We start from the raw sequence: 27,983 nt of genomic DNA, 5'->3' as shown, positions 1-27,983 counted from the left end.
CTCTGCGTCCGTGTCCAGGAAGCAAAGTTTGGGAATGTGTGCGCATCGAAGCCTAACGGGATTGAAGCATCCTCATTTGGAAATTGGCTGCTGCGGTTACTAACTCTCAGGGGTAGGTGAAACGATCCCTTCCTCTCCTCGTCGATCCTTCCTGCCGAGCGGTTTTGTGTGCGGTCACGTTCCGGGATCCATGGATTCTCGGGAAGACTGTGCAGGCGGCGTTTATAACTTCAGAGGCCTAAATAAGTTTTTTAAAAGTTTATCGATGTGCAAGTTTACCCGCGGAAAACATTGACGATGTTTGGGAATGTTTCGACGTCAACGTTGCGTGTTTGTGAACGTTCGATAAACTCCTCCATTTCGCCGTTGGGAATCCTCTTTTCGGTGGAAACGTGGCACGTCGGAGACCCCGTGCACGTCATGACGTAACTGCAACGTTTAAATCCCATTGACAGTTCGGTTGGTATTTTGACCACAGCGTCGGAAAGGAAGACCCGATATCCCCATTCAAAGTGGCCATTGTGACCTTGCTGTGAGTACAAGTTTCTAATCCGGTGGGAAAGATACCTTCGGGTCCTGATGGAGCTTCGAGCCTATTTTTGGCTTAACGGTTAACATGGCTGCCTTAAGATCCTAGGGTCTTGAGTTCGAGCCCCTGCCACGCCGTTGAATTAACACGAGGTGGGTAGACTCAGCCTGTCGTCGTTCCGAGGCCGGCAAAATGAGTACCAGCTGAATGGTAAGGGGGCACTGCACTATCTGAATTAACACCAGATGGGCACAGCCGTACCCCAAGAAAATGATGCAGCCAACCAGTCACAGGCTGCAAAACGAATTAATTAATTAATTAAAGGGTCTAAAAAGAAAACTTTGACTGAAGAGGCCAGTTGGCATCGGGGTCTGATATCCAAGCTTCCCTCTTTCGGCTTTCCTCCTTCACTCTGCTCGCTCATATCGAGCTTTCTCTCTGACCACTCTATCTCTGTAATTGTCCATGGCTCAACATCTCCCTCCTTCCCTATCAACAGCGGTGTTCCTCAGGGTTCTGTTCTGTCTCCAACACTCTTCCTTCTTTTTATCAATGACCTTTCTTCTACAAATAACCAAATGCACTCGTATGTTGATGACTCAACGTTGCATTCCTCCATGTTTTTCCCATCTGCACCATCTTCCCTCAATCGATCTGCATCTCATTTCATCACAGCCACCTCTTTAAATTCGGGTTTGGACAAGATTTCCCAGTAGGGCAAATGTAACCAGGTTAAGGTTAATGCTTCTAAAACTCAATTTCTTCCCATATCTCTCTCCAAAACTCCTCTCATCTCTCCAATCTCCTTTGAAAGTTCCACAATTACACCATGTGATACAATAAACCTACTAGGTATTACCATAACTTCAAATCTATCCTGGAATCCGCGCATTACACAAATAGCTAAATCTGCCTCGAAGAAACTGAGAGTCCTGTTCAGGTGTCGAAGATTCTTCTCCTCTCAACATTTTCTTCAACTATATTGAAGGTGTCCCGGCTCCAGCATGATACGGACAAAAGGATGGCAAGGCACAAACTCGTCCGAGAAGATGTTTATTCGTAAAACCAACTCGGGAACACTGTAACACTAAAAAGCCCGTTTATCGGGCTGCCTTATATAGCAAAACCAAAAACCGAAACCGAAACCGAAAGCCACGCTTCTCAAGCGAGGCGTGCTTCGGTGGTCACGTGATCCACAGGTGTAGCTCATTATACCCGCACGCGCGGCACGCTTTGGCGGTCACGTGACCAGCCACTCTGGCGCCGGGGATCCCCGCCGGTGACGTCACCGGCTGGAGCAAGGAGATTCTGATGCCGGTCTTGCTTGGGGGACCCATGGGTCGCTACACACGCCCCCCCAGAATGGACTTGGTCCAGGGGGGTCCGGATGACCCGACCGAAACGACCCCTGGCCAGTCGTGGGGGGGGGGGGGGGAGGGGTCCGGTGTGGTGGCGGGTGGTCGGACGGGGGGTGCAGGACGGGGGGGGGGGTGACCGAGGGGCCGGGCAAGTCCTCGGGGGAGGCTGCCGGGGTTCCTCGCGGGCCTCCCGAGGTTGCAGTTCACGGGTGCAGTGCCGAGAAGGCTCGAGCGGTGCACGCAAAAAGCGGGTGAGCCAACCGAGGGGCCGGGCAAGTCCTCGGGGGAGGCTGCCGAGGTTCCTTGCGGGCCTCCCGAGGTTGCAGTGCGCGGGGGCAGTGCCGAGAAGGCTCGAGCGGTGCACGCGAAAAGCGGGTGAGCCAACCGAGGGGCTGGACAAGGCCTCGGGGGATGCAGTGGACGGGGGGCGGCCGAGGGGCCGGGCAAGTCCTCGGGGGAGGCTGCCGAGGCTCCTCGCGGGCCTCCCGAGGTTGCAGTGTGCGGGGGCAGTGCCGAGAAGGCTCGAGCGGTGCACGCGAAAAGCGGGCGAGCCAACCGAGGGGCTGGTCCAGGCCTCGGGGGAGGCTGCCGAGCGCGGTGCGCGAACCTCATAGTCATGGCCGTCGTTGTTTCCGAAACTCCGGCATTTCGAAACCGCGTTCGAAACTGCGCCCGAAGCCGTGCGGGAGAAGCCGGCGTCACCAGCTTAGGTGGCTTCCCTGGCTAGGGCGTGCTTGCCGTGTCCGTTCGCAGCCCCCGCATCCGTGCGGGAGCAGTCGGGGTTGCGTGTTCAAATTCGGGGTCACCAGTGAAGGTGTCCGGGCTCCAGCATGATACGGACAAAAGGATGGCAAGGCACAAACTCGTCCGAGAAGATGTTTATTCGTAAAACCAACTCGGGAACACTGTAACACTAAAAAGCCCCTTTATCGGGCTGCCTTATATAGCAAAACCAAAAACCGAAACCGAAAGCCACGCCTCTCAAGCGAGGCGTGCTTCGGTGGTCACGTGATCCACAGGTGTAGCTCATTATACCCGCACGCGCGGCACGCTTTGGCGGTCACGTGACCAGCCACTCTGGCGCCGGGGATCCTCGCCGGTGACGTCACCGGCTGGAGCAAGGAGATTCTGATGCCGGTCTTGCTTGGGGGACCCATGGGTCGCTACAATATAAAGGATTGATTCGTCCTTGTTTGGAGTACTGCTCTCACATCTGGGGAGGTTCTAGCTCCACACTCATACTGGACAAAATTGAGTCCAAAGTAATCCGACTTATCAACTCTCCCAATCTGACCTCAAAACTTGACCCACTCGAATTAGGTCGCAAAGTTGGCTCTTTCTCTTTTCTACAGATATTACTTCGGTTTCTGCTCCCAAGAACTTGCTGCTTGTGCACCTCCGCCATTAGCGAGACCACGGAATACTCGACAAGCCACTACATCTCATGATTATTGTGTGGCCATTGGCAACTCAAGGGTGGGCCGTTATGATGTTTGTTTCTTCCCCTCCACTGCCAAACTCTGGAACTCTTTACCTTCACATGTCTTTCCTAACACTTATGATCTTCCCCTTTTCAAAAAGCAGATTCTCTGCTTTCTCAAAAACTCTTAGACTATTCTCTCCTTCTTTACTTTTCTCTATCAATGCAGCTCTTTTATTTAGACCTGGCCTCGATGAGGACGATATAGTCTGTGCCTGGAGCCTTCTACATATTATAAATAAATAAATAAATAAAAAGTTGGCTCATTGTGCCCGTATTGTATCCTCTTGTGGTTATAAGATGATCTATTCACCGAAAATGTTTACTCAACATCGACATTAACTTACATCTAGTTGATATCCATATATCACATGACCACATGTAGATTTTATATTAGCTTCGCTTACATTAAATTTACGTACAAGTTTACTGTATAAAGCCTGCTGGTGGCTGGCTTGAGATCTCAGGGTCCTGAATTCAAGCCCCTGTCAGCTGTTGAATTAACACCAGGTGGGTTGACTCAGCCCGTCATCATTCCGAGGTAGGCAAAATGAGTACCGCATGACTGGGATGAATGAGCCATTCGGGTATCCTGTGTCAGAGTGACGTCGGACTTGCAGAGGTGTTTAACGCACACCTGCTTGGGTGTTCCAATCTGAGCTGTTATTGTTTGTGATGCTGGGATCTCAGGTTCAAATCCAATATTCTGTGTTCATTTATTCACTGTCTACTGATGATCTTGTAATTGATGCAAAAGCAAAATAATGTCTTCTAATGCCCTTATCCTGCACCTGTGACAGTGTGACATGTGTAACCAGGAGGATATCAACGATGAACAAGCTCCTTCATGAGCCTCGAATCACTGTTAGAAATAAACAAACAACTTGTTCCAAATTTTGTTTTTGAATCCCTGCAGGTCATGTAACCAGTCATCTCGCACCACACTGCCATGCCCGCTCATTGGCTGCTTCTTGTGGCAACCTTCATTGCCTTGGGCTCCCCTCACTCTACGAGCAATGCCGAGCATAAATCGCCAGCTTCGTGCCACTACCAAGCAACACGCGGATTGTCAAGCGTTGTGGATGAGCAGCAAGTGGAGGTGTGTGATTGGCAAGTTCCACCTGTGGGATTGCACCTGTGGCTCTGGTCAATCGGAGGAGCCTGCGCAGTTGGTCTATCTGGGATACTGCCCCTTCTCATGGTGACTGCAGAGGGTCATGGTGGTCTATTGTTGAGTGGTAAGTTTTAGATAATTTCGAGTTTGCACTTCATTCATTATATATACAGCCTGTGCCTGCTGGTTGCATCATTGCTGATGCAATTCACCCTAGCTGGAGCTGTAGGTTACGAATCGTAGGTTAGGAATCGGGCCGGGGTGCCGGCGATAACTCGCCTAGTTTGTGAATGACACTGTGGGATCTTTAACGTCCACCAACGAATGTCGGCGGACAGGAAGCCCAGTTTAACGTCCACACACATTGATGAATCACCCTGTCTGTGAGATACCAGGATGGCAATTTATAGCTGGGCCAAGATTTGAACCCAGGCTAGACAGCTCAGAGGCAAGAGTGCATACCTCTAGTCCATCTTGGCAGCCCAGGTTTGCCACTGCCAATCTGCTTTGCTCGATCTGAAATGCAAACAACAACAGTCATATGAACTAGAGCGGCACTCAGTAGAGAGCATACCTCCACCTGGTGAACGGCTTACGTTTTGTATCTCAAAGTAGACCAGAAAATCACAATACAGAATCACATTTAATCAAAATCAATCACAGGAATCACCATAAGTCCAGTCTTTCATACCCTGATCTACCCCTCGTTTTTGGCCATATCACTCAATTGTGAAGAATCACTTAAAAATTCTACTAGCCGGATCCAGATCCGGATCTTCACCAAAATCGAATCATTTCCTCCTTGTCACATGCGCTACTTCGCTACCAAATTTCATCCGATTCCGTCCACAACTTTTTGAAATATTTTGTTCACAAACAAACGGACAGACGGACAGACGGGGGTGAAAACATAACCTCCATCCCCCTTTGGTGGTGGAGGTAATAACTCCACAAGAGATTTATCCTGTTATAGATCTGCATGAAATCAGGTGATCAAATTCAACAATTGGCTGAATTTCCTAAAATGAGACCTTTTATTATTATAGATAAAGCATTTGCATTTTGAAGCGAAATATCTTGGACATTCTAATCAGCTGTTTTGCAATAGTGTGCTTAATGCTGTTAAGGAATTTATTCCAGCAAAATCAGGGAGCTGAGAAATATCATGGAAGATTTAAAATACTGGAAGATCACAAAGCAAATTTGAATCTGATAGATAATGATGGATTGACTTGTTGAAGCTACTCCAGAGGTGGAAAAGAAGACAGAGCAAAGACATAAGGCCAGGTAGTTTAATGTCAGGAAGAAACGGTTACGCAACAAAGTTCTACCAGAAACGTCACCACAGAACTTTGCTCCTCGATTGTGAAATTCACAATTTTTACCGACACTACAAAACAATTCACCCTCTGCGATGGATGGAGGTTATGTTTTCACCCCTGTCTGCTTCTTTGTGTGCAGGATATCTCAAAAAACGTTGTGGACGGATTCGGACGAAATTTGATGGACAGGTTGGGTGTGTGACACGGACAAAATGATTAGATTTTGGTGAAGATCCGGATACTAGAATTTTCTTCACTATTAAGAGATGGGGCCAAAACAATATATAGCATGATATATCAAAAAGTTGTGGACGAGTTATGACAAAACTTGGGGGATGAGTTGCTTTGACGACAACAAGCCGATCAGATTTTGGTTCAGGTCTGGATCCAGATCCGGACTATCAGTGGGATACAAAACGTAAACTGTTCAGCCTTGTGGAGGTATGCGCTCTATCGAGTGCCATTCTAGTTGTAACTGCAATACAATGTCTCGGTTCAAATAAGAAACGGCACTGCTGATATGATCAACAATGAGCCCCAATCTACCATGTATATATATATATATATACAGTCACGAGGGGCATGCAGTATGTACCTTGACACCTCATATAGGTAGTACCAGTGTTTATTTTGAACTTCACTCATTAAAATTCTGCCTAAAGGCAATGCCACCTACGTTGCCCGAAACAAGTTAAATATATATCTGGAGGTAGAGATGGTACAATTGCAGGTATATTAGAAAGATGGCAGATTACACTTTTATATTGAGGTGTGATGCCATGAGTACCCCCAACTTCCTTGAGGATTGCAATTGGGCTGGCAGGATGGCCAAGAGGTATTTTATATTGAGGTGTGATGCCATGAGTACCCCCAACTTCCTTGAGGATTGCAATTGGGCTGGCAGGATGGCCAAGAGGTATTTTATATTGAGGGGTGATGCCATGAGTACCCCCAACTTCCTTGCGGATTGCAATTGGGCTGGCAGGATGGCCAAGAGGTATTTTATATTGAGGGGTGATGCCATGAGTACCCCCAACTTCCTTGCGGATTGCAATTGGGCTGGCAGGATGGCCAAGAGGTATTTTATATTGAGGGGTGATGCCATGAGTACCCCCAACTTCCTTGCGGATTGCAATTGGGCTGGCAGGATGGCCAAGAGGTATTTTATATTGAGGGGTGATGCCATGAGTACCCCCAACTTCCTTGCGGATTGCAATTGGGCTGGCAGGATGGCCTGGATGTATGCACACTCGCGTGCGAGCCATCTCACCTGGGTGCGAATCTCAGCCCAGCTACAAGACTGTGACCCTCTTGTCTCGCAGGCAGGGCGAGGCATCATGGTGTGTGTTTTCCCTCGGAATGATGTTAAACTGGGCATCATGTATGCCAGCATTAGTTGATGGACGTTAAAGATCCTACAGTGTCCTTCGCGAAGAGTCAGCGAGCTATGGCTGACACTGACCAAGTTCCAAGTTCTCTCAGCCAATGATGCTACTTACAGTCATGTGCTGCATACGGAATAAGAAGAAAGCAATTTGGATCATCACCATTCAAACAAATACTGCCAGATTCAGATACTTTTTGAAATGATGTAGTCTCTACTGGAGTAACACATGAATGGTTTGTATTGTGTGCTGTCTCGTCACCAGGTCAGCCTGGATTGCTCAGCTTTGCAGTTGGTGGTTTACTGGGAGATGTGTTCCTCCACCTCCTCCCCGAAGCCTGGAACAACCACTTAGCATGTAAGCCTTGTATAAAAACTACATTAGCATTTCGATTAATGAACAGGATTAAATAATGTAAATTGATATATGTGGGAAAATTACATGCCCAGACCAGGAATATAACCTAGGTCCTCTGGAAAACCGTGCCAGTGCTCTGCCATCTGAGCTATCTGGGCTACCCTCACTAAGCATGCAATTTTCCCACACATATGATTGCCACTCTCTTTCCGTCAATGCTTCCGGGGCACTCGCTGCCAACCATAGGAGCACCAACGGCCTGAACACGAGAGAGTCTTCCTCCAATGGGGGGATGAGTCCATGTCCTCTGTTATAAACACCACTGGGGGCATAGTGAAGCACTGGTACGGTTTTCCAGAGGACCTGGGTTCGATTCCTGGTCTGGGCATGTAATTTTCCCACATATATCAATTTTCATTATCATTTGTTGAATTGGTTTCTAAAAATATGACCAATGGTTATCTTGAGATGTTTTTGGTTTTGGCCTAACCTGTCCGTCCATGCTCTATCCATCAGGCCATCAAAGCTGTGTGAATGTGGGCCTCTGGGTCATTGCGGGTCTCATCATTTTTTTCATTTTGGAAAAAGCGTTTCCCGATCAACAACCACAACAGAAGAGGCAGCGGAAGTCAAAACGGCATGCTGGCATAACCAAGAGCACACCAACAGGGGACCTTTGCTCTCCTGTTCAAAAATATACATCCAAGGTAGTGGCAGAAATGCCAGCCGACTCACCTGCTAACGCACCGGTTTGATAACTGATTCGAAAAGGATATTTGATCTAACTTGTTAAATACATGGTAAACGAGAACCTCCACCTGGTTGGCCATATCACTCAATGGTGAAGAATCACTTAAAAAATTATACTGGCTGGATCCGGATCCAGATCTTCACCAAAATTGAATCGATTCTTCCTTGTCAGACACCCAATCTGTCCAACACGTTTCGTCCAAATCCATCCATAACTTTTTGAGATATCTTGCTATATATCGTTTTTGGCCCTTTGAGATATCCTGCTATGTATCGTTTTTGGCCCTATCTCCCAATGGTGAAGAATCACTTAAAAATTCGAGTAGCTGGATCCGAATCCGGATCTTCACCAAAAGCTAATCATTTAGTCCTTGTGTCATACGCTACATCTTTGCCAAATTTCTTCCGAATCTGTCCACAACTTTTTGAGATATTTTGTTCACAAACAAACGGACAAACAGACAAACAGACAGGTGAAAACTTAACCTCCATCCACCTTTGGTGGCGGAGGTAATTACATTTCTCAGTGGAGACGGCTACTCAGTTGTTTTATTAAAGTTACTAGCGTGACTCGGCGCGCTCTGCGCGCCTCACCACATGTCGTTTCAGAGGGGTAGGCATCTTTGACCATTTCGGTGTCTTTTGGGTCTTCATAGTGTTTTGGGTCTTCAGGGTCTTTTGGATCCTCTGGGCCTTTAAAGGTATTTTGGGTCTTTGAGGTGTTTTGGGTCTTCAGGGACTTTTGGGCCTTTGGTGTCTTCAGAGGCTTTTGGGTCTTAAGGGTCTTTGGTGTCTTTTGGTTCCTCTTGGTCTTTAAGGGTCTTTGGGTCTTCGGGATCTTTTGGGTGTTTTGGGTGTTTTGAGTCTTCGGGGTGTTTCGGGTCTTTGGGGTGTTTTTGGTCTTCAGGGTGTTTTGTTTCTTTTGGGTGTTTTTGGTCTTCGGGGTGTTTTGGGTCTTCGGGGTGTTTTGGGTCTTCGGGGTGTTTTGGGTCTTTGGGGTGTTTTGGGTCTTCGGGGTGTTTTGGGTCTTTGGGGTCTTTTGGGTTTTTGGGTATTCAGGGTATTTTTTAGCCTTAGGGCCTTGAAGGGTATTTTGGGTCTTTGGGGGTGTTTTGGGTCTTTGGGGGTGTTTTGGGTCTTTGGGGTCTTCTGGATATTTTGGGTCTTCAGGGGTCTTGGTGGTCTTCAGGGTCTTGGGGGGATTAAAGGGTCGTCAAAGGTCTGTGGGGTTTCAGCAGTCTTATCGCAATTAAGAGGGTTAAATAAGAGGGTGGTAATTTTATTTGAAGAAGAAGAAGAAGACGTTTTCGTCACATATAAACATACATAGCGACATAACCATATACGTTTGAATGAATGAATGAATGATCGTTTTAAGGCCATTTTCCCCGCTAGAGCAGGGGTTAGCCTTGCGGGCCCCATGACAATCATGGTTCCCTGTTTGAGGCAATGTTTTTACGGCCGGATGCCCTTCCTGGCACCAACCCTTATTCGCCTCTTTCGATGCGCAGGGATACGGTGTACCTATTCTAAATCGGGGTACACACCGGGATCATTCATCCCAGCAAGCTGGTACTCAATTTGCCGACCTCGGAAGGATGACAGGCTGAGTCAACCCCCCTGGCGTTAATTTAGCGATCGACCGGGATTCAAACCCAGGATCCTAGGATCCCAAGCCGGCACCTTAACCGCTAAGCCAACACCAAAATTGCTCAATCAATTGCTCTATTATAATAAGATTTATGTTTTGGTGAAATTGCTTTATAGTTAGTAATGTTATTTATTTATTGACTTTGGTGGTTATTTCACTAAATTGGATTGCAATCCCCCTAAAATTTCTCCCCTTAATTTAAATATTGAGACTACGAAATGAAATCAACAAAACTTAGACTGAGATACAGGGGCCGTATTAGAGTTTTGTGGGCCCCCATTTGGGGAACCATTGCAAAAGACAGAAGATCTACATAGATATATGGTTTAACACAGCACACAGCTGTAGAAAAGTTTTATTTGTAATATTTACAAGTTTAAATTGCAGATGATTAATATGCAAATCGTCTTCAAATTTCAAGTCAATCGGATGAAAATTGAGGATTTTAGAAATTTGGAAAAAAGCGGTTGACCTTTGGTCTATGTTGACCTTTTGGCCTATGTTGATCTCAAAAATATCTGGTGGTTGAATTCAGTTAGCTGATGTGTAAATCCTATTCAAATTTCAAGTCAATGGGATGAAAATTGAGGATTTTAGAAATTTGAAATGGTTGTTGACCTTTGGCCTATGTTGACCTTTTGGCCTATGCTGATCTCAAAAATAGTTTATGGTTGAATTGAGATAGCCGATATGAAAATCCCATTTAAATTTCAAGTCAATCGGATGAAAATTGAGGATTTTAGAAATTTGAAATTTTTGTTGACCTTTGGCCTATGCTGATCTCAAAAAGAGTTGGTGTTTGAATTCAGTTAGTCGATATGAAAATCGGATTCAAATTCCAAGTTGTTTCTCGGTGTTTATCTTTCATAAATTGATCGTCTGTTTGCCGTGTCGCAAGCAAGGCCTTTGCCGCGTCGCGAACGATTTGAAATCGAAGTTAAGTGATTGTTCCCATTTGTATTTTCGTTAAAACTGTATTTATTTATGGTGTTGTACGTATATTGTGTCCCGACGAAGATTTTTCGGTGCAAATCTTTCATACTTGTATTGAAAATCGTGTTAATTCGTGTCGTGTCTTGAGGCCTTGTACAGTGTGCACTGTACAACCTTGAGGCTTTGTTTTTCTCTCAGCGGTCCGTCGTTTGTGATCCAATAACTTTCGTTCTCTGTATTCCCAGTCTTTTCACCCATAGCCTACCTACTTCCTTGTGTAAATCTCAACTCAAAAAAAAAACAAAAAAAAAAAAACATTTCCTTCTCTGTTCTCATTCGTTTATTCATTCTTGTTCGTTCGTTCTTCGACCACGTGTTTCTCCCCCATTTCCCCAGATAGTTTTCACTCATTAACCTTCAATGTCTACACTTTCCCCTCAAGTTATGTATTCCGTCATATTTTATAACACCTTTTTCTTCTTCTTCTTTAAAAGGCTGCTTTCGACTTGCTCACCAAATCAATTCATCCCAAAAAAAATATCCATCTCCTATAGTGCCTTTTTTCTACATTCCCTAAACTCTCCTGCACTCCATCCTCCATCCAGCGTCCTTAAACGTATTTTTAACTCGAAGGTCACAAGAAACTCATTTTGCAATAAATGTTCGTTTCCCATAAATCGTACACTTTCAAAAATCCAATCTCACCCCTCCCCTCCAAATCTTCCCCATAACCCCTCCCCTCCAAATCTTCCCCATCACCCCTCCCCTCCAAATCTTCCCCATCACCCATCCCTTTCAAATCTCCCCCCTTGCCCCCTCCCTCCTAAACTACCCCCTCACCCCTCCCCGCCAAGACGCCCCCTCGCCCCTCCCCTCCTAGACTCCTGCCTCACCCCTCCCCTCCAAATCTCCCCCATATCCCATCCCTTTCAAATCCCTCCCCTTGTCCCTTCCCTCCCAAACTCCCCCCTCACCCCTCCCCTTCAAATCTCCCCACCCTCATTGCTTCTCAATTTCCCCCCTCTCACTCCCCCTCCTCAAAGCGTCCTCCCCGCTTCTTCCCCCTTCAAACTCTCACCTCCATCTCCCCCAACCTTCTGCCTCGCTCTTCCCCCTCCTCAAATAACACCTCATTGTGGCTCACCCAATCACCATCAAACCTTTTGTCCGCCCCATCCTTCCCTTTCTCCGAGCTATTCTGAAATCTCTGACACACCTTCAACAGCTCTCCCTACCTCTTCCACCTCTTCCACATCTTACCCTACCCCTCCTCCCCCCTGTTCTGTATCTGATGCTCCCCCTTCCTCTTCATTAACGGTATGGACCTCAAACATCCGGGGCCTTCGTTCAAACTTAACTGATCTCTCCATACAGGTTGCTTCTGTCAAACCAGACGTGATCTGCTTAACAGAAACTTTCCTCCTTTATGATGTCTCTGATTCCATAGTATCTCTCCCGGGCTACTCCCTCCTCCGGTATGATAGACCTGAGCCTCGTCCTGGAGGCGGGGTTGCTATCTTTATCAAAAACTCTCTTCCTCACTCGCCCTGCACTGCACTCTCTCCACCTCACCCCCAGGAATACCTCTGGCTACGGCTTCCCCTTCGCTCCCACCTCTTGTTCATATGTGTGTTGTACCGTCCACCAAACAGTGATGACTCCATCTACATCTCGCTGTCTGATGATATGGACCAACTTCTATCTACTCATCCCAACTCTCTCTTCCTCATATGTGGTGATTTCAACTGTCATCATGCCAGTTGGCTGGGTGTGGGTACCTCTCTCACCAGCCATGGCTCCTCAGCAAAGGACTTCTGCGACTCACTGGGACTGACACAATCTGTCAATTTCCCGACCCGGATCTCAGTCAACGGAACATCTTCCCTTCTGGACTTCGTTATGACTAACTTCCCTGAAAATGTCTGCTGCTCTTCTTCTGCACCGATCGGATCATCTGATCATGTCCTTGTTAAAGTGGACATCTCTCTGACCATCCTCAGGGAGCCTGCTCAGCGTCGACGAGTCTGGCATTTCACTCAGGCCAACTGGCATGGTCTTCAAGCAGCCATCAATCATCTGGACTGGTCTCCCATCTCTACCACCTCTGACATCAACTCATCCTGGGAATTCTTCCAAAGTAAATTGCTCTCTCTCATGCACAGATTTATCCCATCTCGTCTTCAGTTGTCATACCCTTCCTCCCGTCCATGGTACACGGAATCTTGTGGTGAGGCTGTTGCCCAGAAACAACTTGCCTTCGTCTCCTGGAAAGCAAATCCAACGGAAGGAAATCTCATTTCCTTTCACAAAGCCCGAAACAAGTGTGTGTCCACCCTCAGGAGAGCCAGGAAACAATATCTCTCCGTTCTCAAGACCGAACTCTCATATCTGTCTCCCTCTTCCAAATCCTGGTGGCGTCTGGTCAAATCCGTTTCTGGTGTTTGTTCCCCCTCCATCCCCTCCCTTACCTCAAACGGCTACACAGCTGACTCCGCACGTGAAAAAGCTGATGCCTCAACTCTGTGTTTGCCTCTAAATCTTGTGTCCCAAACCCATCCCTCTCTGTACCCACCATACCCAGTCGTACCCTGCTGCTCCTGGACTCCGTGTCCTTTCCTCCTGACCAAGGTGGAAAAGTTTCTGTCAACCCTCGACTCTGATTCTGCAACTGACCCGACGGCATTAGCCCACGGGTCCTAAAATCCTGCTCTGCTGCTCTATCTCACCCTCTCTCTGTTCTCTTCACCCTCTCTTTTGCTCAAGGTCAACTGCCATCTGCTTGGAAATCAGCCAACATCACCGCTTTGCACAAAAAAGGTGCAAAAACAGATCCTAGCAACTACAGACCAATCAGCCTTCTCCCAATTATCAGCAAAGTCATGGAATCCATCATTGCTTCGGATATGAAATCTTTCCTCTTCTCCAATGGCTTGATCTCTGATCATCAATTTGGTTTCAGACCAGGTCACTCTACTCTGGACATGCTGCTTCTGCTGTCTCAACAATGGATGGAGGTCCTCAATGCCAAACAGGAAATTAGAGCTGTCTCCCTCGACATATCACGTGCCTTCGACACGGTCTGGCACCCCGCTCTGCTCACCAAACTCTCCTCCTTTGGTATCCATGGAAATCTCTACGCATGGCTGGCGGACTTCCTCTCTAGTCGTCGTCAACGTGTGGCCCTGAATGGGTTTCTCTCATCTCCTCTTCCTGTTCAGGCTGGAGTTCCCCAAGGCAGTGTTCTGGGCCCCGTGCTTTTTCTGGTCTTCATCAATGATCTCTCTGACTCTCTCGAAAATCCACTCTATCTCTTTGCTGATGACTCCACTCTCTGCCGCTCCATTCCTCTTCCCTCAGATCGGCAGTCTGCTGCCTCTTCACTCTCTGAAGACCTGGACAAAATCACAGACTGGTCAAACAAGTGGAACATGTCTTTCAATCCTGACAAATCTCACACTCTTACTATGTCTCTCCGAAAAGATCGACTGGACAACCCTCCCATCTACTTTCTCAACAATCCTCTCCAAGAAGTTCTGTCGCTCAAGATTTTGGGTCTCACTATCTGCCATGATCTTTCTTGGGAAAACCACATTTCCAAGCTGGCCTCCAAAGCCAGTCGCCGACTGGGCATCCTCCGTCGTGCGAAGTCCTTCCTCGGCACACCTGAGCTCCTCACCACATACAAGGCTTTCATCCGCAGCTCAATGGAATACTGTTCTCCCCTATGGGCCGGTGCTCCTGCCTCACACCTAGCTCGGCTTCACGCTGTTGAAACCAAAGCTTTCAGAATTATTGGAATCTCCCGCGATGAAGCTATCTCTGAGGGCCTTTCACTCACTCACCGCAGGCAGGTAGGTGGTCTTTCTGTCTTCTACCGACTCCTCTCCGGCCTTGCACCCCCAGCTCTCTTTGTGCTCTGTCCCCCAAATATTCCTACAGGTCGCACAAGATCTGCCAGCAACCCTCTGATGGTTAAACTGCCGAAATCTCGGCTCTCTGCTCACCTTCACTCTTTCATTCCTCTTTTCTCCCGCCTCTGGAACAAACTCCCTCACTCCCTTCAATCCCACTCCTCCCTCCAGGTCTTTAAAACAGCTGTTCACCACCATCTCTTATCTTCCCCCATCCAAAACCTTGATATTTTCTACCCCCGCTAATTCACCCCAGATCCACCTTGTTTGAAATTCCAACTTCTTTCCTGGAAGTCCTGGCAGTGTCCATATGTTTTATACCTCTCCCACCGCCCCCTTCCCATGCCCCCCCCCCCAAAGCCCTCGCCCTCTCGCAGATCTCTCGATCTCTCGATGTCTCCATGTCTCTCGGTCCCTGCTCTCAAATGTTGTGTTTGTGTCCTTCCCCCTCTCTCCCCATCTTGTCTACCGCTCCCGATGTTATATGTTTTATGTGTCGGTTTGTCTTTCTGTGTGATTAATGTTCGCTCTTTCACGAGCCTCGATCTTGTATACAAAAAAAATAAATAAAAAAAATCAATGGGATGAAAATTGAGGATTTTATAAATTGGAAAAAAGTGGTTGACCTTTGGCCTATGTTGACCTTTTGGCCTATGCTGATCTCAAAAATAGTTGGTGGTTAAATTAATTTGGCTGATATGAAAATCCCATTCAAATTACAAGTCAATCGGATGCAAATTGAGGATTTTAGAAATTAGAATTTTTCGTTGACCTTTGGCCTATGCTGATCTCAAAAATAGTTGGTGCCTGAATTCAGTTAGTCTATGTGTATATCCTTTTCAAATTTCAAGTCAATTGGATGAAAATTGAGGATTTTAGAAATTTGAAAAAAGTGGTTGACCTTTGGCCTATGTTGAACTTTTGGCCTATGCTGATCTCAAAAATAGTTGGTGGTTGAATTCAGTAAGCTGATATGAAAATCCCATTCAAATTCCAAGTCAATCGGATGAAATTGAGGATTTTAGAAATTCAAAAAAGTGGTTGACCTTTGGCCTATGTTGACCTTTTGGCCAAAGCTGATCTCAAAAATAGTTGGTGGTTGAATTCAGTTCGCCGATATGTAAATACTATTCACATTTCAAGTCAATCGGATGAAAATTGAGGATTTTAGAAATTAGAAAAAAAAAGTGGTTGACCTTTGGCCTATGTTGACCTTTCGACCTTAAAATATATAGGATTTTGTCTGACGACGAACTCTACCATTTGGTGAAGTTTCATGAAGATCGGTGTAAAATTGTGACCTGTAGGCAAGTATAAGTGAGCGGGGACACACACACACACACACACACACACACACACACACACACACACACACACACACACACACACACACACACACACACACACACACACACACACACACACACACACACACACACACACACACACACACACACACACACACACACAACTGGAGTGATCAATATATATCTATTTTTTTTTTTGCCAAGTAACAATCGGACTCAAATGCAATACCATCTCCTCAGGCGAGGGTAACTAGAACGGCACTCAGTAGAGAGCATATCTGCACTAGGTGAACAGTTTACGTTTTGTATCCACTGATAGGCCGGATCTGGATTCGGACCTGAACCAAAATCTAATCGGCTTGTTCTCGTCACCTAACCAACTCATCCACCAAGTTTATTCATAACTCGTCCATAACATTTTAAAAATATCATGTTACATATCGCTTTTGACCCTATCTCTCAATGGTGAAGAATTATTTTAAAAAGAAATATTTATTATCGCCGAATCCACCTTCAGATCTTCACCAGGATTGAAACGAGTTGTTAGGGTTAGTCCTTTTCACACACACAACCTCTCCACCAAGTTTCGTCCAATTCCATCCATTACTTTTTGAGATGTCCTGCTATGTATCGTTTTTGGCCCGATCTCCCAATGGTGAAGAATCACTTAAAAGTTAAATAATTCACATTCCGAATGAATACATATTCAGATCTTCACCAAAATCGAATCTAATCGTCCTTGTCAGACCCCCAACCGGGCCACCAAGTTTTGTCCAAATCCGTCCAAAACCTTTTGAGATATCCTGCTGTGTATAGTTTTTGGCCCTATCTCCCAATGGTGAAGAATCACTTTAAAAATTATTGTAGGAATCGGGATCTTCACCAAAATCTAATCATTTCGTCCTTGTCACATATGCTACATCTCGGCCAAATTTCGTCCAAATCCGTCCACAACTTTGAGATATTTTGTTACAAATACAAACAAACCGTTTGTTTTTGAGATACAAACAAACGGACAAACAGACAGGGGTGAAAACATAACCTCCATCCACCTTTGGTGGCGGGTGTAACCAGAGAATTGTCTGAGGTCAGACACAAGATTGTAGCCAAGCATGGACAATCTCAAGATCATTGGAATCTCCCGCGATGAAGCTTTCTCTGAGGGCCTTTCACTCACTCACCGCAGGCAGGTAGGTGGTCTTTCTGTCTTCTAACGACTCCTCTCCGGCCTTGCTCCCCCAGCTCTCTCTGTGCTCTGTCCCCCAAATATTCCGACAGGTCGCACAAGATCTGCCAGCAACCCTCTGATGGTTAAACTGCCTAAATCTAGGCTCTCTGCTCACCTTCACTCTTTCATTCCTCTTTTCTCCCGCCTGTGGAACAAACTCCCACACTCCCTTCAATCCCTCTCCTCCCTCCAGGTCTTTAAAACAGCTGTTCACCACCATCTCTTATCTTCCCCCATCCATAACCTTGATCTTTTCTACCCCCACTAATTCACCCCAGATCCACCTTGTTTGAAATTCCAACTTCTTTCCTGGAAATCCTGGCAGTGTCCATATGTTTATACCTCTCCCACCCCCCCACCCCCTTCACATGCCTCCCCCCCAAAGCCCTCTCCCTCCCACAGATCTCTCGATGTCTCCATGTCTCTCGGTCCCTGATCTCAAATGTTGTGTTTGTGTCCTTCCCCCTCTCTCCCCATCTTGTCTACCGCTCCCGATGTTATTTGTTTTATGTGTCTGTTTGTCTTTCTGTGTGATTAATGCTCGCTCTTTCACGAGCCTCGATCTTGTATACAAAAAAAAAAAAAAAAAAAAAAAAAAGGCTACAAGTCCATCAAGTCCATCTCCAGAGATCTTGAGTTCCTGTGTCCACCGTACGCAATGTTATCAGGAAGTTTAAGGTCCATGGCACTGTAGCAAACGTCCTTGGACGTGGCCGAAAGAGAAAACTTGGTCAAAGATTGCAGCGAAGGATTGTTTGAATGATGGAGAAAGCACCTCGATCAACTGCCAAAGAGATTCAAGCTTACCTTTAGACACATGGTACAAAAGTTTCAACTTGCACCATCCGTCGCCAACTCAATGAAAGGGGGTTCAAATTGTAGGAGACCCAGGAGGACCCCACTGCTGAGAGAGAGACATAAGAAAGCCCGACTGGAGTTTGCCAAAGCACACCTGAACAAGCCAAAATCCTTCTGGGAGAAAGTCCTGCAGACAGATGAGACCAAATTAGAGATTTTTGTTAAAGCACATCATCTCTATGTTTACAGAAAACAAAATGAAGCCTTCAAAGAAAAGAACACCTTCCCTACAGTCAAACATGGAGGAGGTTCAGTGATGTTTTGGGGTTGCTGTGCTGCTTCTGGCACTGGGTGCCTTGAATGTGTGCATGGCATCATGAAATCAGGAGATTACCATGGCATTTTGGGGCGCAATGTTCAACCCATTGTCAGAAAGCTGGGTCTCCGTCGAAGGGCATGGGTGTTCCAGCAGGACAATGACCCCAAACACACTTCAAAAAGCACCCAGGAATGGTTCAAGACAAATCGCAGGACTGTTCTGAAGTGGCCAGCAATGAGTCCAGATCTACATCCCATTGAACACCTGTGGGAAGATCTGAAAACTGCAGTTGGGAGAAGGCACCCTTCAAATCTGGGAGAACTGGAGCAATTTGCACAAGAAGAGTGGGCCAAACTGCCAGTAGAGAGGTGTAGGAACCTCATTCATGGGTATAGGAAGTGCTTGACTGCAGTTATTTTGTCCAAAGGTTGTGCTACCAAATACAGTATTAAGTTTAGGGGGTCAATAGCTTTGTCAATACAATTTTTTATTTATTTAAAAGGATATATTAAGTTCTGAATTCTGTATTAGGTTCTGTAATATTAACAGTGAAATAATGAATTGTGGAGACCAAATACATTTGTCAATTTCAACTTATTTTTCGAGAAAATTGTGAGTTATTTGAAAAAAGTGCAAGGGTGCCAATATTTTTGGCCACGACTGTGTGTGTGTATATATATATATATATATATATATATATATATATATATGTCGCTACGGGTCCCTTCTAATTGTGGGCATGGTGGTGAGGTGCCATTGTAAATACAGCACTGCTGAGGTATGCTAATCTCCGTGGGGGAATAAATTGACATTTCAGGCATTAATCCTTCATCGAAGTAAAATAGATTGCAGCAGGAAAAATTAAATAATTCTCGATCCATATTCAGATCTTCACCAAAATCAAATAAATTCTTCCTTGTCACACACCCAACCGGTCCACCATGTTTAGTCCAAATCCATACATAACCTTTTGAGATATCGTGCTATGTATCGGTTTTAGCCCTATCACTCAATGGTGAAGTAGTTCACTTTGAGTACCAGTTCACTGGTAATTCCCTGCTTGTCGTAAAAGGCGACAAAAAGGGTTGGCGGCAGGAAGGGCATCCGGCCGTAAAATATTGCTTCAAAAAGGGGACCGAAAAACAACAACAACCACGGTCCCCGAAAAAGGCCAACCCCCGCTTTGCGGGGAAAAAAAATGGCCTCTAAATGTGTTTTTTTTTTTTTACTCAGTGGTGAAGAATCACTTGTTAATTAAATAATTCTCATATCGAATCCATATTCAGATCTTCACCAAAATCGAATTGATTAGTTCTTGTCAAACACACAACCTCTCCACCAAGTTTCTTCCAAATGCGTCCACAACATTTTGAGACATCTTGTTCACAAACAGACAGACAGGGGTGAAAACATAACCTCCATCCACCGTCGGTGGCTATGGTAAAAAGTGATACATATTTAAGATAAATCTATACAACAACAACAACAACAACAACATGCATTTTAAGGCCATTTTCCCTGCTAGAGCGGGGGTTAGCCTTGCGGTCCCCATGACAATCTTCTCCATTTTGCCCTATTTTCTGCATCTCCCCTTGTTAACCCCCTTGCCCGCATTTCTTCTTCCACCATCTTTAGCGAAGTCTTTCTCGGTCTTCCCCGTCCTCTACTTCCTTCTACATTCATTTCCATCATTCTTCTCAACCAGTCACTTTCATCCTTCCTCAACACATGACCAAACCTTCTCAACCTGTTCCTCTTCACAGCATCAATCACAGGCTCTATTCCCATCATCTTTCGCACTTCATCATTTGTCTTCCTCTCTCTCAACGATACTCCGCACATCCACCGATATTAAAATAAAACCTATAATAAACAATATATAAAGGAGAGAGATAAGGATAAAGGGAAAGGGAGAGAGAGGAGAAGGGGTGAAGAAGAGAGAGAGAGAGCAGAGGACGAGAAAAAGAAAAAGAAGAGTTTGGGTTGATAAAGCAAAATAAAAGGATTGAAAGGTTATGAGACATGAAGTCCAAGTGAATGAAAAGTGCTTGCCGATCCTATGGGGAGCCAACTTGCTGATCCTGTAGATGAGGCTTTGCTCTATGCGCTTGTGACTAGCCGTGGTACTGAAATGGAGAAAGATACCGGAGATTGCCATGTTGCTGAACCAATGTCCAGGAAGAATTAAGTGTTGAGCAAACCACTTTGAGAGATTTCGACTGTCGCTTCACACGTCGAGCACGTCAATTCATGGAATTGTTCACCCAGTCTTCGCCCGGTTTCAATGATGTAGATGTTGTTGCAGAGAGTGAAAACTTTTTAGTACAGATGCTGATAACCTGTTTTGGGACTCGGTTGTTGTAATAATGAACTTGTTACTATTTTTCAGCATAACTTGGGTGCAGAAGTGAGAACTGCATGTACCATGTCGAATGGACTGTCATGGTCAGGCAGCAGTGGCCCAATCAAGGTATGTTTATTGTTAGCAGAATGCGGACTTTAATACCGATACGGTACATGTTATTAGATTAGATGTCTATGATAAAGTACTTTGTTTTCTCCACGATTCATTAGTTCTGTCACTGATGCTTTAAACAAATTAAATGCGCTCGTTATTTGAATATGTGGGATGATGTTGCACCAGGCTTGAGAAGGTTTGGTTGCCAAACATTGCAAAATCTGTGTATGATTCGATTTATCAAAAGTTTATACACAGACGTGAAAGTTCGACCACTGTGATACTCACGATAGTTGAAGACGATACCAACTTTTTATTTTTCTATGTGTGTACGTAAGACTATCATACAGGTCGTGGACAAAAAATGGAAATGCCTGGGTAAATGAGGGACATGAAGTATATTTGAAGTGATTGCTTCCACACAGGTGTGGCCCATTTGTTAAGCAAATGCATGCATGTTTAGGGTAATGTATAAAAAATAGCCCCCCCGTGGGGGACTGACCCCTATTTCCCCACGGTTTCTGAGAAGATTTTAAAATACATTACCTGAATTTGAGGTGAAACCCCCCTTTCAGCCTCTTAAAGGGAGCGGATCTGCAGCACAACTCCACGAGACCTTACTGTCCTGATGGATCGTACTAAATTTGGTCCATATTGGTCATGTACAGACTTGGCATTTAATATGGAATATTTTTTTTGTGGGGGTGAACTTACTTTTCAAGATGTCTTAGAACCAAAAGTTCATTGGAATAATGTTGAAATTATTCTAGATTTTGTTAATGTGATCTTAAAAAGAAACAAAAACCACATTTGACATTTCGAAACAAATAAATTGATCCTTGAAAGTGATGTAAACTGATATCGAACTCAATTCATGGACAGTACTGTGTTAAACTTCTGTACGTTTTCCAGAAGTATCTCTTTATTTTGCACATTAGGCAAAAAAATTTTAAACAAAAAACAAAAGTTAAATTACGACTGGGATTACGGACAGTAAAATTACAGTTCAGTACTTCGTGTAACCCCCATGAGCATTCAGGAGAGCACGTAGACGTTGAGGCACGCTGTTCACGAGATTTGCCAAGGTTTGGACAGGAATCGCTTGCCATGCAGTGACGATAGCCTGCTGCAATTCACGCACAAAGGTCGGCTGCTGGTCCAAGTGGTCGATTTGACGCGTTAATTCTGCCCACAAGTTCTTTATCGGATTCATATCCGGGGACATGGCAGGCCACTCCATATGCTCTACACCACGGTCAGCAAGAAAGTGTTGGATCACGCGAGCATGATGAGGCCGTGCATTGTCATCTTAGAAGATAAAGTTTCCTCGAAGGGCTGCACGAGCAAATGGAAGCAATGTTTCTTCCAGAATGGCCCTGTACCTGAACTGGTTCAAGTTTCCATTCAGAACAACCAGGTCAGTTTTGCCCCCTGCATGAAAAGCAGCCCAAACGGTCACCCCACCACCTACAGCTTGGACTCTTGGCACTATACAATCTTTGTTGTAGGCTTCATGCACTTGTCTGCGCACTCGGACGCGGCCATCTTGACGATAGACCAGAAATCTAGACTCGTCACTGAAGATCACGTGATTCCAGTGTCCTGGCTGCCATTGACGGTGCTCTCTGGCCCACTGCAATCGGCGCTGGCGGTGTTGTCTGGTCAGGCATGGCTTTCTCAGGTGACGCCTGGCACGACAGTCTGCTTGAACCAGTCGTTGGTTGACTAGCCTTCTGGATATAGGCACATTTGTCAGTTGCTGCCACTCAGCCCTAAGTCGATTAGCTGACTTGGTATGGCCATTGCGGACTAACCGGTGCAGCTGGCGATCATCTCTCCTTGTGGTTCGGCGGGGACGTCCTGGCCTCGGTATTGGAGTAGAGACACCCCTCTGAACATTTCGTCTCAGGATCTTTGACACCTGACCTTGAGTGATGCCATACTGCCGAGCAATAGCACACTCTTTCATGCCGTAATTTCCTAAAGCCACCACTCCATGACAAACAGCATTGTCGAGTTGACGGACCATCTCCAGAGGAAGCAGCAATAACTTTTGGAGACGTGCAGCAGTTGTTTTCCACTAATACAGAACGCAACAACCTTTGTATACCCGAATGTGAAGCCAATCGTCAAATGCACCTGTCCGTACATTTTGCCACGCCACCTGTGATATAATCCTGTTGTTGACTTCTTGCTGCGACAGACAATCAGTGACATGGTTCTTTTAACAAATAAATCACCAAAGTGTAAAAGAAACTCACCAGATTGATATACCGAGTTAAGAAAGTAAACCCAAGTCAAGAAAAAAAAAAAATTCCATATTAAATGCCAAGTCTGTAGTTTGTGAGGGATTGGGGGACGAAAAATGTTTTAATGAATATGAGGGATTAGGGGAGGGAGCCCATGGCCCCCTTTCCAGTGGAGATACGCCCAAGGGGAGCACAACCTAAGGTAAGGGCATGGTCACGATACCGCATGGCCAGTTTGGTCTGGATGTGGTTGTGGGTTTCTGAGAAGATATTGGAATGAAATACCAATACGTGTATTTGGGGGCAAAATCCCCCTTTCATTCCCTCAATAGGGGGCACATCTGGATGGGGAGTACAAGCCCATGAGACCTTACTGTCCTGATGCAGTATACCAAATTTGGTCCATATCGGTCGGGTAGTTTGTGAGATGTTTCAGTTAAATGTGAACATACATATGGACAGATGGTCGGACACCGGGACTCACTCAGGGGGTTATTTCAGTGAAATATTCTGAAATAACCTAATAATGCAGCACAGGCCTGATTGCCTATAATTATGGCTAACATAGCTGCAAGAGGAGACCTCCGTGGTTTTGAAAGAGTGGTTTTTGTTGGTGCACATTTGGCAGAGCTTCAGTGACAGAGACTCAACTTGCTGATTTTTCACGAGCAATGATGTCTAAAGTGTTGTCTGCATGGAACTCAGAGGGAAAGACATCATCAGCACAGGGCAACAGTGAGCGGAAGTGCATACTCCAGGATCGTGATATCCGTCCATTAATTTGAAGTGCAAGGCAAAGCAGGAGAGCAACTGCAGATCAATTGACTGCAAATTTCAACCCGACATCCATTGTCGCTCAATGGTTTGATGAGCACGATATTGATGTTATCCATATGTCATGGCCTACTCAGTCACCAGATCTGAATCCAATCGAGCATTTATGAGATATTCTGGAACAACACCTGAGAGCGTTTTCCACCTCCATCAAACAGGTGTGAGTTGATTGACTTTCTGATGGAAGAATGGTGCCACATCCCTTCTGCAGAATTCCAGACGCTGGTGGACTCTATGCCACGGCGCATACAGGCCATACTGGCTGCAGGTCGTTGCCCAACGCCCTATTAAGTGACTTTACATTGGCGTTTCCATTTTTTGTCCACTACCTGTATATTGTAATAACAGGTAAAACAATAAATGTTGAGGTTCTTCAAGTGCTTGAAATGGGAAATGAAGGATTTAATTTATTCATTTTCTATCTTTCTCATGTTTATGTGTGCAGATGAGTGGCTACCTTAACTTGTTGGCAAACTCCATCGACAACTTCACACATGGACTTGCTGTTGCTGGGAGTTTTTCCGTTAGCTTCAAGGTAAGAAACTTGAGTCTTAATATGCCAGACTCAGTCCTGAAACTTCAAAACAACTACTGCGAGTTGGCAATCTATAGAGGTGAACTCCTTCATTAGAATATCAAATAAGTGTTGGCCTCCTTTTGAATCGCAGGAAGTTAAGAAGTTTGCATCAATAAAAGTATGACTTCAACTCTGAGTTATTGTTGCAGGTTGGATTCCTGACCACATTTGCAATTTTATTGCATGAGATTCCACATGAGGTGAGATAATGATGCCTTTCATTTATTATTTATGTTATTTATGCATATCTGATTTTGATGAAGATCTGGATTAGAGTGTTTCTTTATTTTTTAAGTGATTCTTCACAATTGAGAGATAGGGCCAAGAATGATATCTAGTGTGATATTTCAAAAAGTTGTGGATGGATTCTGCCAAAACTTGGTGGATAAGTTGGGTTGGTAACGAGAACAAGCCGGTTAGATTTTGGTTAAGGTCCGGATGCAGATCCGGCCTATGAGTCGAAACGTAAACTGTTCAGCCTGGGGGAGGTATGTGCTCTACCGAGTGCCGTTTTAGTTCATTTCTTAGTTTGCCAGTGTGAATGTACTCCTCTTCTAACTGCATATCGTCACCCTCATAACAAAAGTGCCTGTCATTTTTTGGCCATTTTGAGATTTTCTGCCTTACTCACTTCTTTTATCATTTGTGACACCTGTAAAAATGCCCAAGTCATTGTATAACTTCCTGAACCACTTTATGTTAATCTGCCTAAGTCCGCGGTGTGACTTAGACAGATTTGTTCTTGACTTAAGCAATTTTTCAGTGACTTAGGCAATTTTTTCACCCTCTCAAAATAATATAAACAAGCATTCTGAGTATTTCGCTGCAATACATGTCCCCGACCGGCAGTCTGTCGTCCGGAAAACTGTTGGGGAAATTACCAAAGGGTTATTTACCCACAGGTTCTGAATCGTTCCCAATCGCTAATTACCTCAGGACGGGCTCACCTGTGCTTCGCACTCGGGACTTCGATTTATACACCTTGTGGACAGGTCAGCAGAAGCACGACAAAATAAGTTGTTGATAAAGAACCTTTCGAGTCGCTAAATATCAGTAATTTATTATATTTTCCGGTTCACGATCAATGATCGATGTGTATATATATATGTTGCTCGGCTTGGCTCCGCCCCTCCCGAAAGTACGCGGTGTCGCGCTTTTGACGTTCGCGAGACGAGGCTGAGGGCGCGCGGTGCGGCTTGAGAACTCTAGAATAAACAAAGTGCCATAACTTTGTCAAAAATGATCGAAACGTCGTGAAGTTCGGACTTGATCTGTAACTTATGATGAGGAAACCATGTACCAAGTTGGAAATCATTAGCATTAAGAGTTTAGAAAAAAAGTCCAGAAAACTGTTCTTTGCGTGACAGACTGACGGACTGACGGACTGACGGACTGAGGGACGGCGTGCAAACCTATAGTCCCCTCTGGTGTACACCGGTAGGGGACTAATAAAAATATATAATAACTAAAATAAAATAAATATAATAAAAAATGTACAATAAATAGTTAATAAATACTCATTGATGTAGAATTGCAGCAGTTTTTTTTGCCTTTTTCTCCAAACTGCAAAAAATGACAGGCACTTTTGTTATGAGGGTGACGATATGAAATTAAAATAGCATTTTTGCAGGAGGGTTTTTGTTATAAAATGGCATTTGATTATCTCTAAATCAAACAGAACTGGTCTTTTGTCAATCATTTGCATATATAACATTGGCTGAGGCATTATATGAAGAGGTACTTCAATCTATAATAGTGTGTGTGTGTGTGTGTGTGTGTGTGTGTGTGTGTGTGTGTGTGTGTGTGTGTGTGTGTGTGTGTGTGTGTGTGTGTGTGTGTGTGTGTGTGTGTGTGTATGTGTGTGTGCACGTGTGTGCCAACCATAACTCCAAAACCATGAAACCTAGCACCCTGAAACTTTGCATGCATGCTACTAAGTCACCTCCAAGGGAGTGCATAAATGAAAATTCGGTGTTTGGGTGCTGTTCCAGTTTAACCATGTTTCATTTGGGGCACCAGTCATGGCTGCAGATGCCACAATCAAAACAACTACAGAAAAAAGTTTTGCGAGGGCGATTTTTTTTTTCCAATTTTTTTTTTTTTAACACATGGATAACTGACAAGCAGAAAAAAATTACATGAAAACATCACCTGTATAAATGCCAATGCAGAAATCTATTTCTCAATCCCAGTTTGGAGACTTTTCCATCCTGCTTCGTGCTGGCTTTGACCGTTGGCAAGCAGCCTGGTTGCAGGCAGTGACGGCGGGCAGCGGTGTTGCCGGAGCACTCTTCCTACTCGTATGTCACTCTCCATCACATGCAGGTAATAAAGACTTTCCATCAGTCATGCCAGTTCATGTACAGCTCAAAACATTTGCAGTCCATGTCTTACCTCACTGTTTATGCCCTTTTAGTTTAAATTAAAATAGTTTCCATGTAATGATTTAGCTCTCGCATTTGTAGGTAACAACATAGCTTGGACTCTACCCTTTACGGCTGGAAGCTTCCTGTACATTGCTCTCGTCAACGTGCTTCCTGACCTACTTACAAATAACCAACCAAGGTGAGCTGCTGGATGTGGGACTACGCCTTACTCCACCTACTGAGATGCCATGTATTCACCCTTCAACAATTCCTCCACATTTGTTCCCTTTGTCTAGTCAATCATCCATTCCCTGTCTTTCTGCTCTTCCACGAGCCTCGATACTTGTATTTTAAATGTGTACGAAATTTATGAGACATTCAATTGCTTTTCCCACAGGTCTGTGGTCCTACAGATCTCCTTTTTGCTTGGCGGTGTAACAGTCATCGCTGTCATTTCTCTGCTGGTGGACTGATGCTTCACACGTTTACAATTCCTCCACTCCCCAAGCTGACTTCCCAACCTCCATTAGATCATTGTGATAAAAGTGTAACCAAGGTTGAAATCCCATTTCAAGTTAAAAAGAAAGAAGCACTTGTTATTCAGTTATTGTAAGGCTGTGGTTACACTTGGCTCTTCCGTTTTTTGGCTCACATTTCTACGTTTTCACGAGTTGTTGGTGATGACAGATCTGTAGTTGTTGGTGAGGATGTTTACAATTGTCTACACTTCTAGGGTAAGTTGTGTCTGTCCTGAGAAGTCCAGCACTCCTTTTTTTTTTTTTTTTTTTTCATAGACATGAATGCAATTTGTTGTGGAATATTTCCATAAGAAACAGGTGCAATCTCATATTAGGCCAAAGACCTGCTGCTTCAGCTGACATGTATAGGAACAAATTTATGGATTTGAAATTTATGGATTATGGATTTTAAGTAAAATGTATCAAAATCCATGATGTGAAATTGTTAAACTTTTTAGCCTGTGCGCTGTGCAGCGGGAGCCGATTTTGCAATCGTGTGTGCGTTAGTATGTGTGTTAGTGTGTTTGTCCAGGCCATAA

General features: G+C 45.0%; 1 protein-coding gene across 1 annotated transcript; it reads left to right on the top strand.

Annotated features, from left to right (window-relative positions):
• Nucleotides 1–27,529, top strand: SLC39A13 (solute carrier family 39 member 13). The gene is made up of 10 exons (XM_068107738.2): nt 1–112; nt 4,284–4,605; nt 7,453–7,545; nt 8,062–8,252; nt 20,832–20,912; nt 24,429–24,518; nt 24,710–24,760; nt 26,753–26,885; nt 27,026–27,125; nt 27,324–27,529. The coding sequence occupies exons 2-10, from the start codon at nt 4,317–4,319 to the stop codon at nt 27,397–27,399; spliced, it is 1,104 nt and encodes a 367-aa protein (XP_067963839.2). The 5' UTR covers nt 1–112; nt 4,284–4,316; the 3' UTR covers nt 27,400–27,529.
• Nucleotides 27,530–27,983: the final 454 nt, after the last annotated feature.

Source organism: Myxine glutinosa, chromosome 2 (genome assembly GCF_964187855.1).
Source record: "Myxine glutinosa chromosome 2, kmMyxGlut1.1, whole genome shotgun sequence".
Lineage (NCBI taxonomy): Eukaryota > Metazoa > Chordata > Myxini > Myxiniformes > Myxinidae > Myxine > Myxine glutinosa.
This window is presented reverse-complemented; position numbering and strand designations above follow the sequence as displayed.

What these genes read in the sequence shown, in the direction of transcription:
- SLC39A13 (XM_068107738.2), top strand. Translation starts at nt 4,317, where the DNA reads ATGCCCGCTCATTGGCTGCTTCTTGTGGCAACCTTCATTGCCTTGGGC. An exon ending in TTCAAAAATATACATCCAAG is followed by an intron (nt 8,253 to 20,831) that starts GTAGTGGCAGAA and finishes ACTATTTTTCAG; the next exon opens with CATAACTTGGGTGCAGAAGT. An exon ending in TGCATGAGATTCCACATGAG is followed by an intron (nt 24,761 to 26,752) that starts GTGAGATAATGA and finishes TCTCAATCCCAG; the next exon opens with TTTGGAGACTTTTCCATCCT.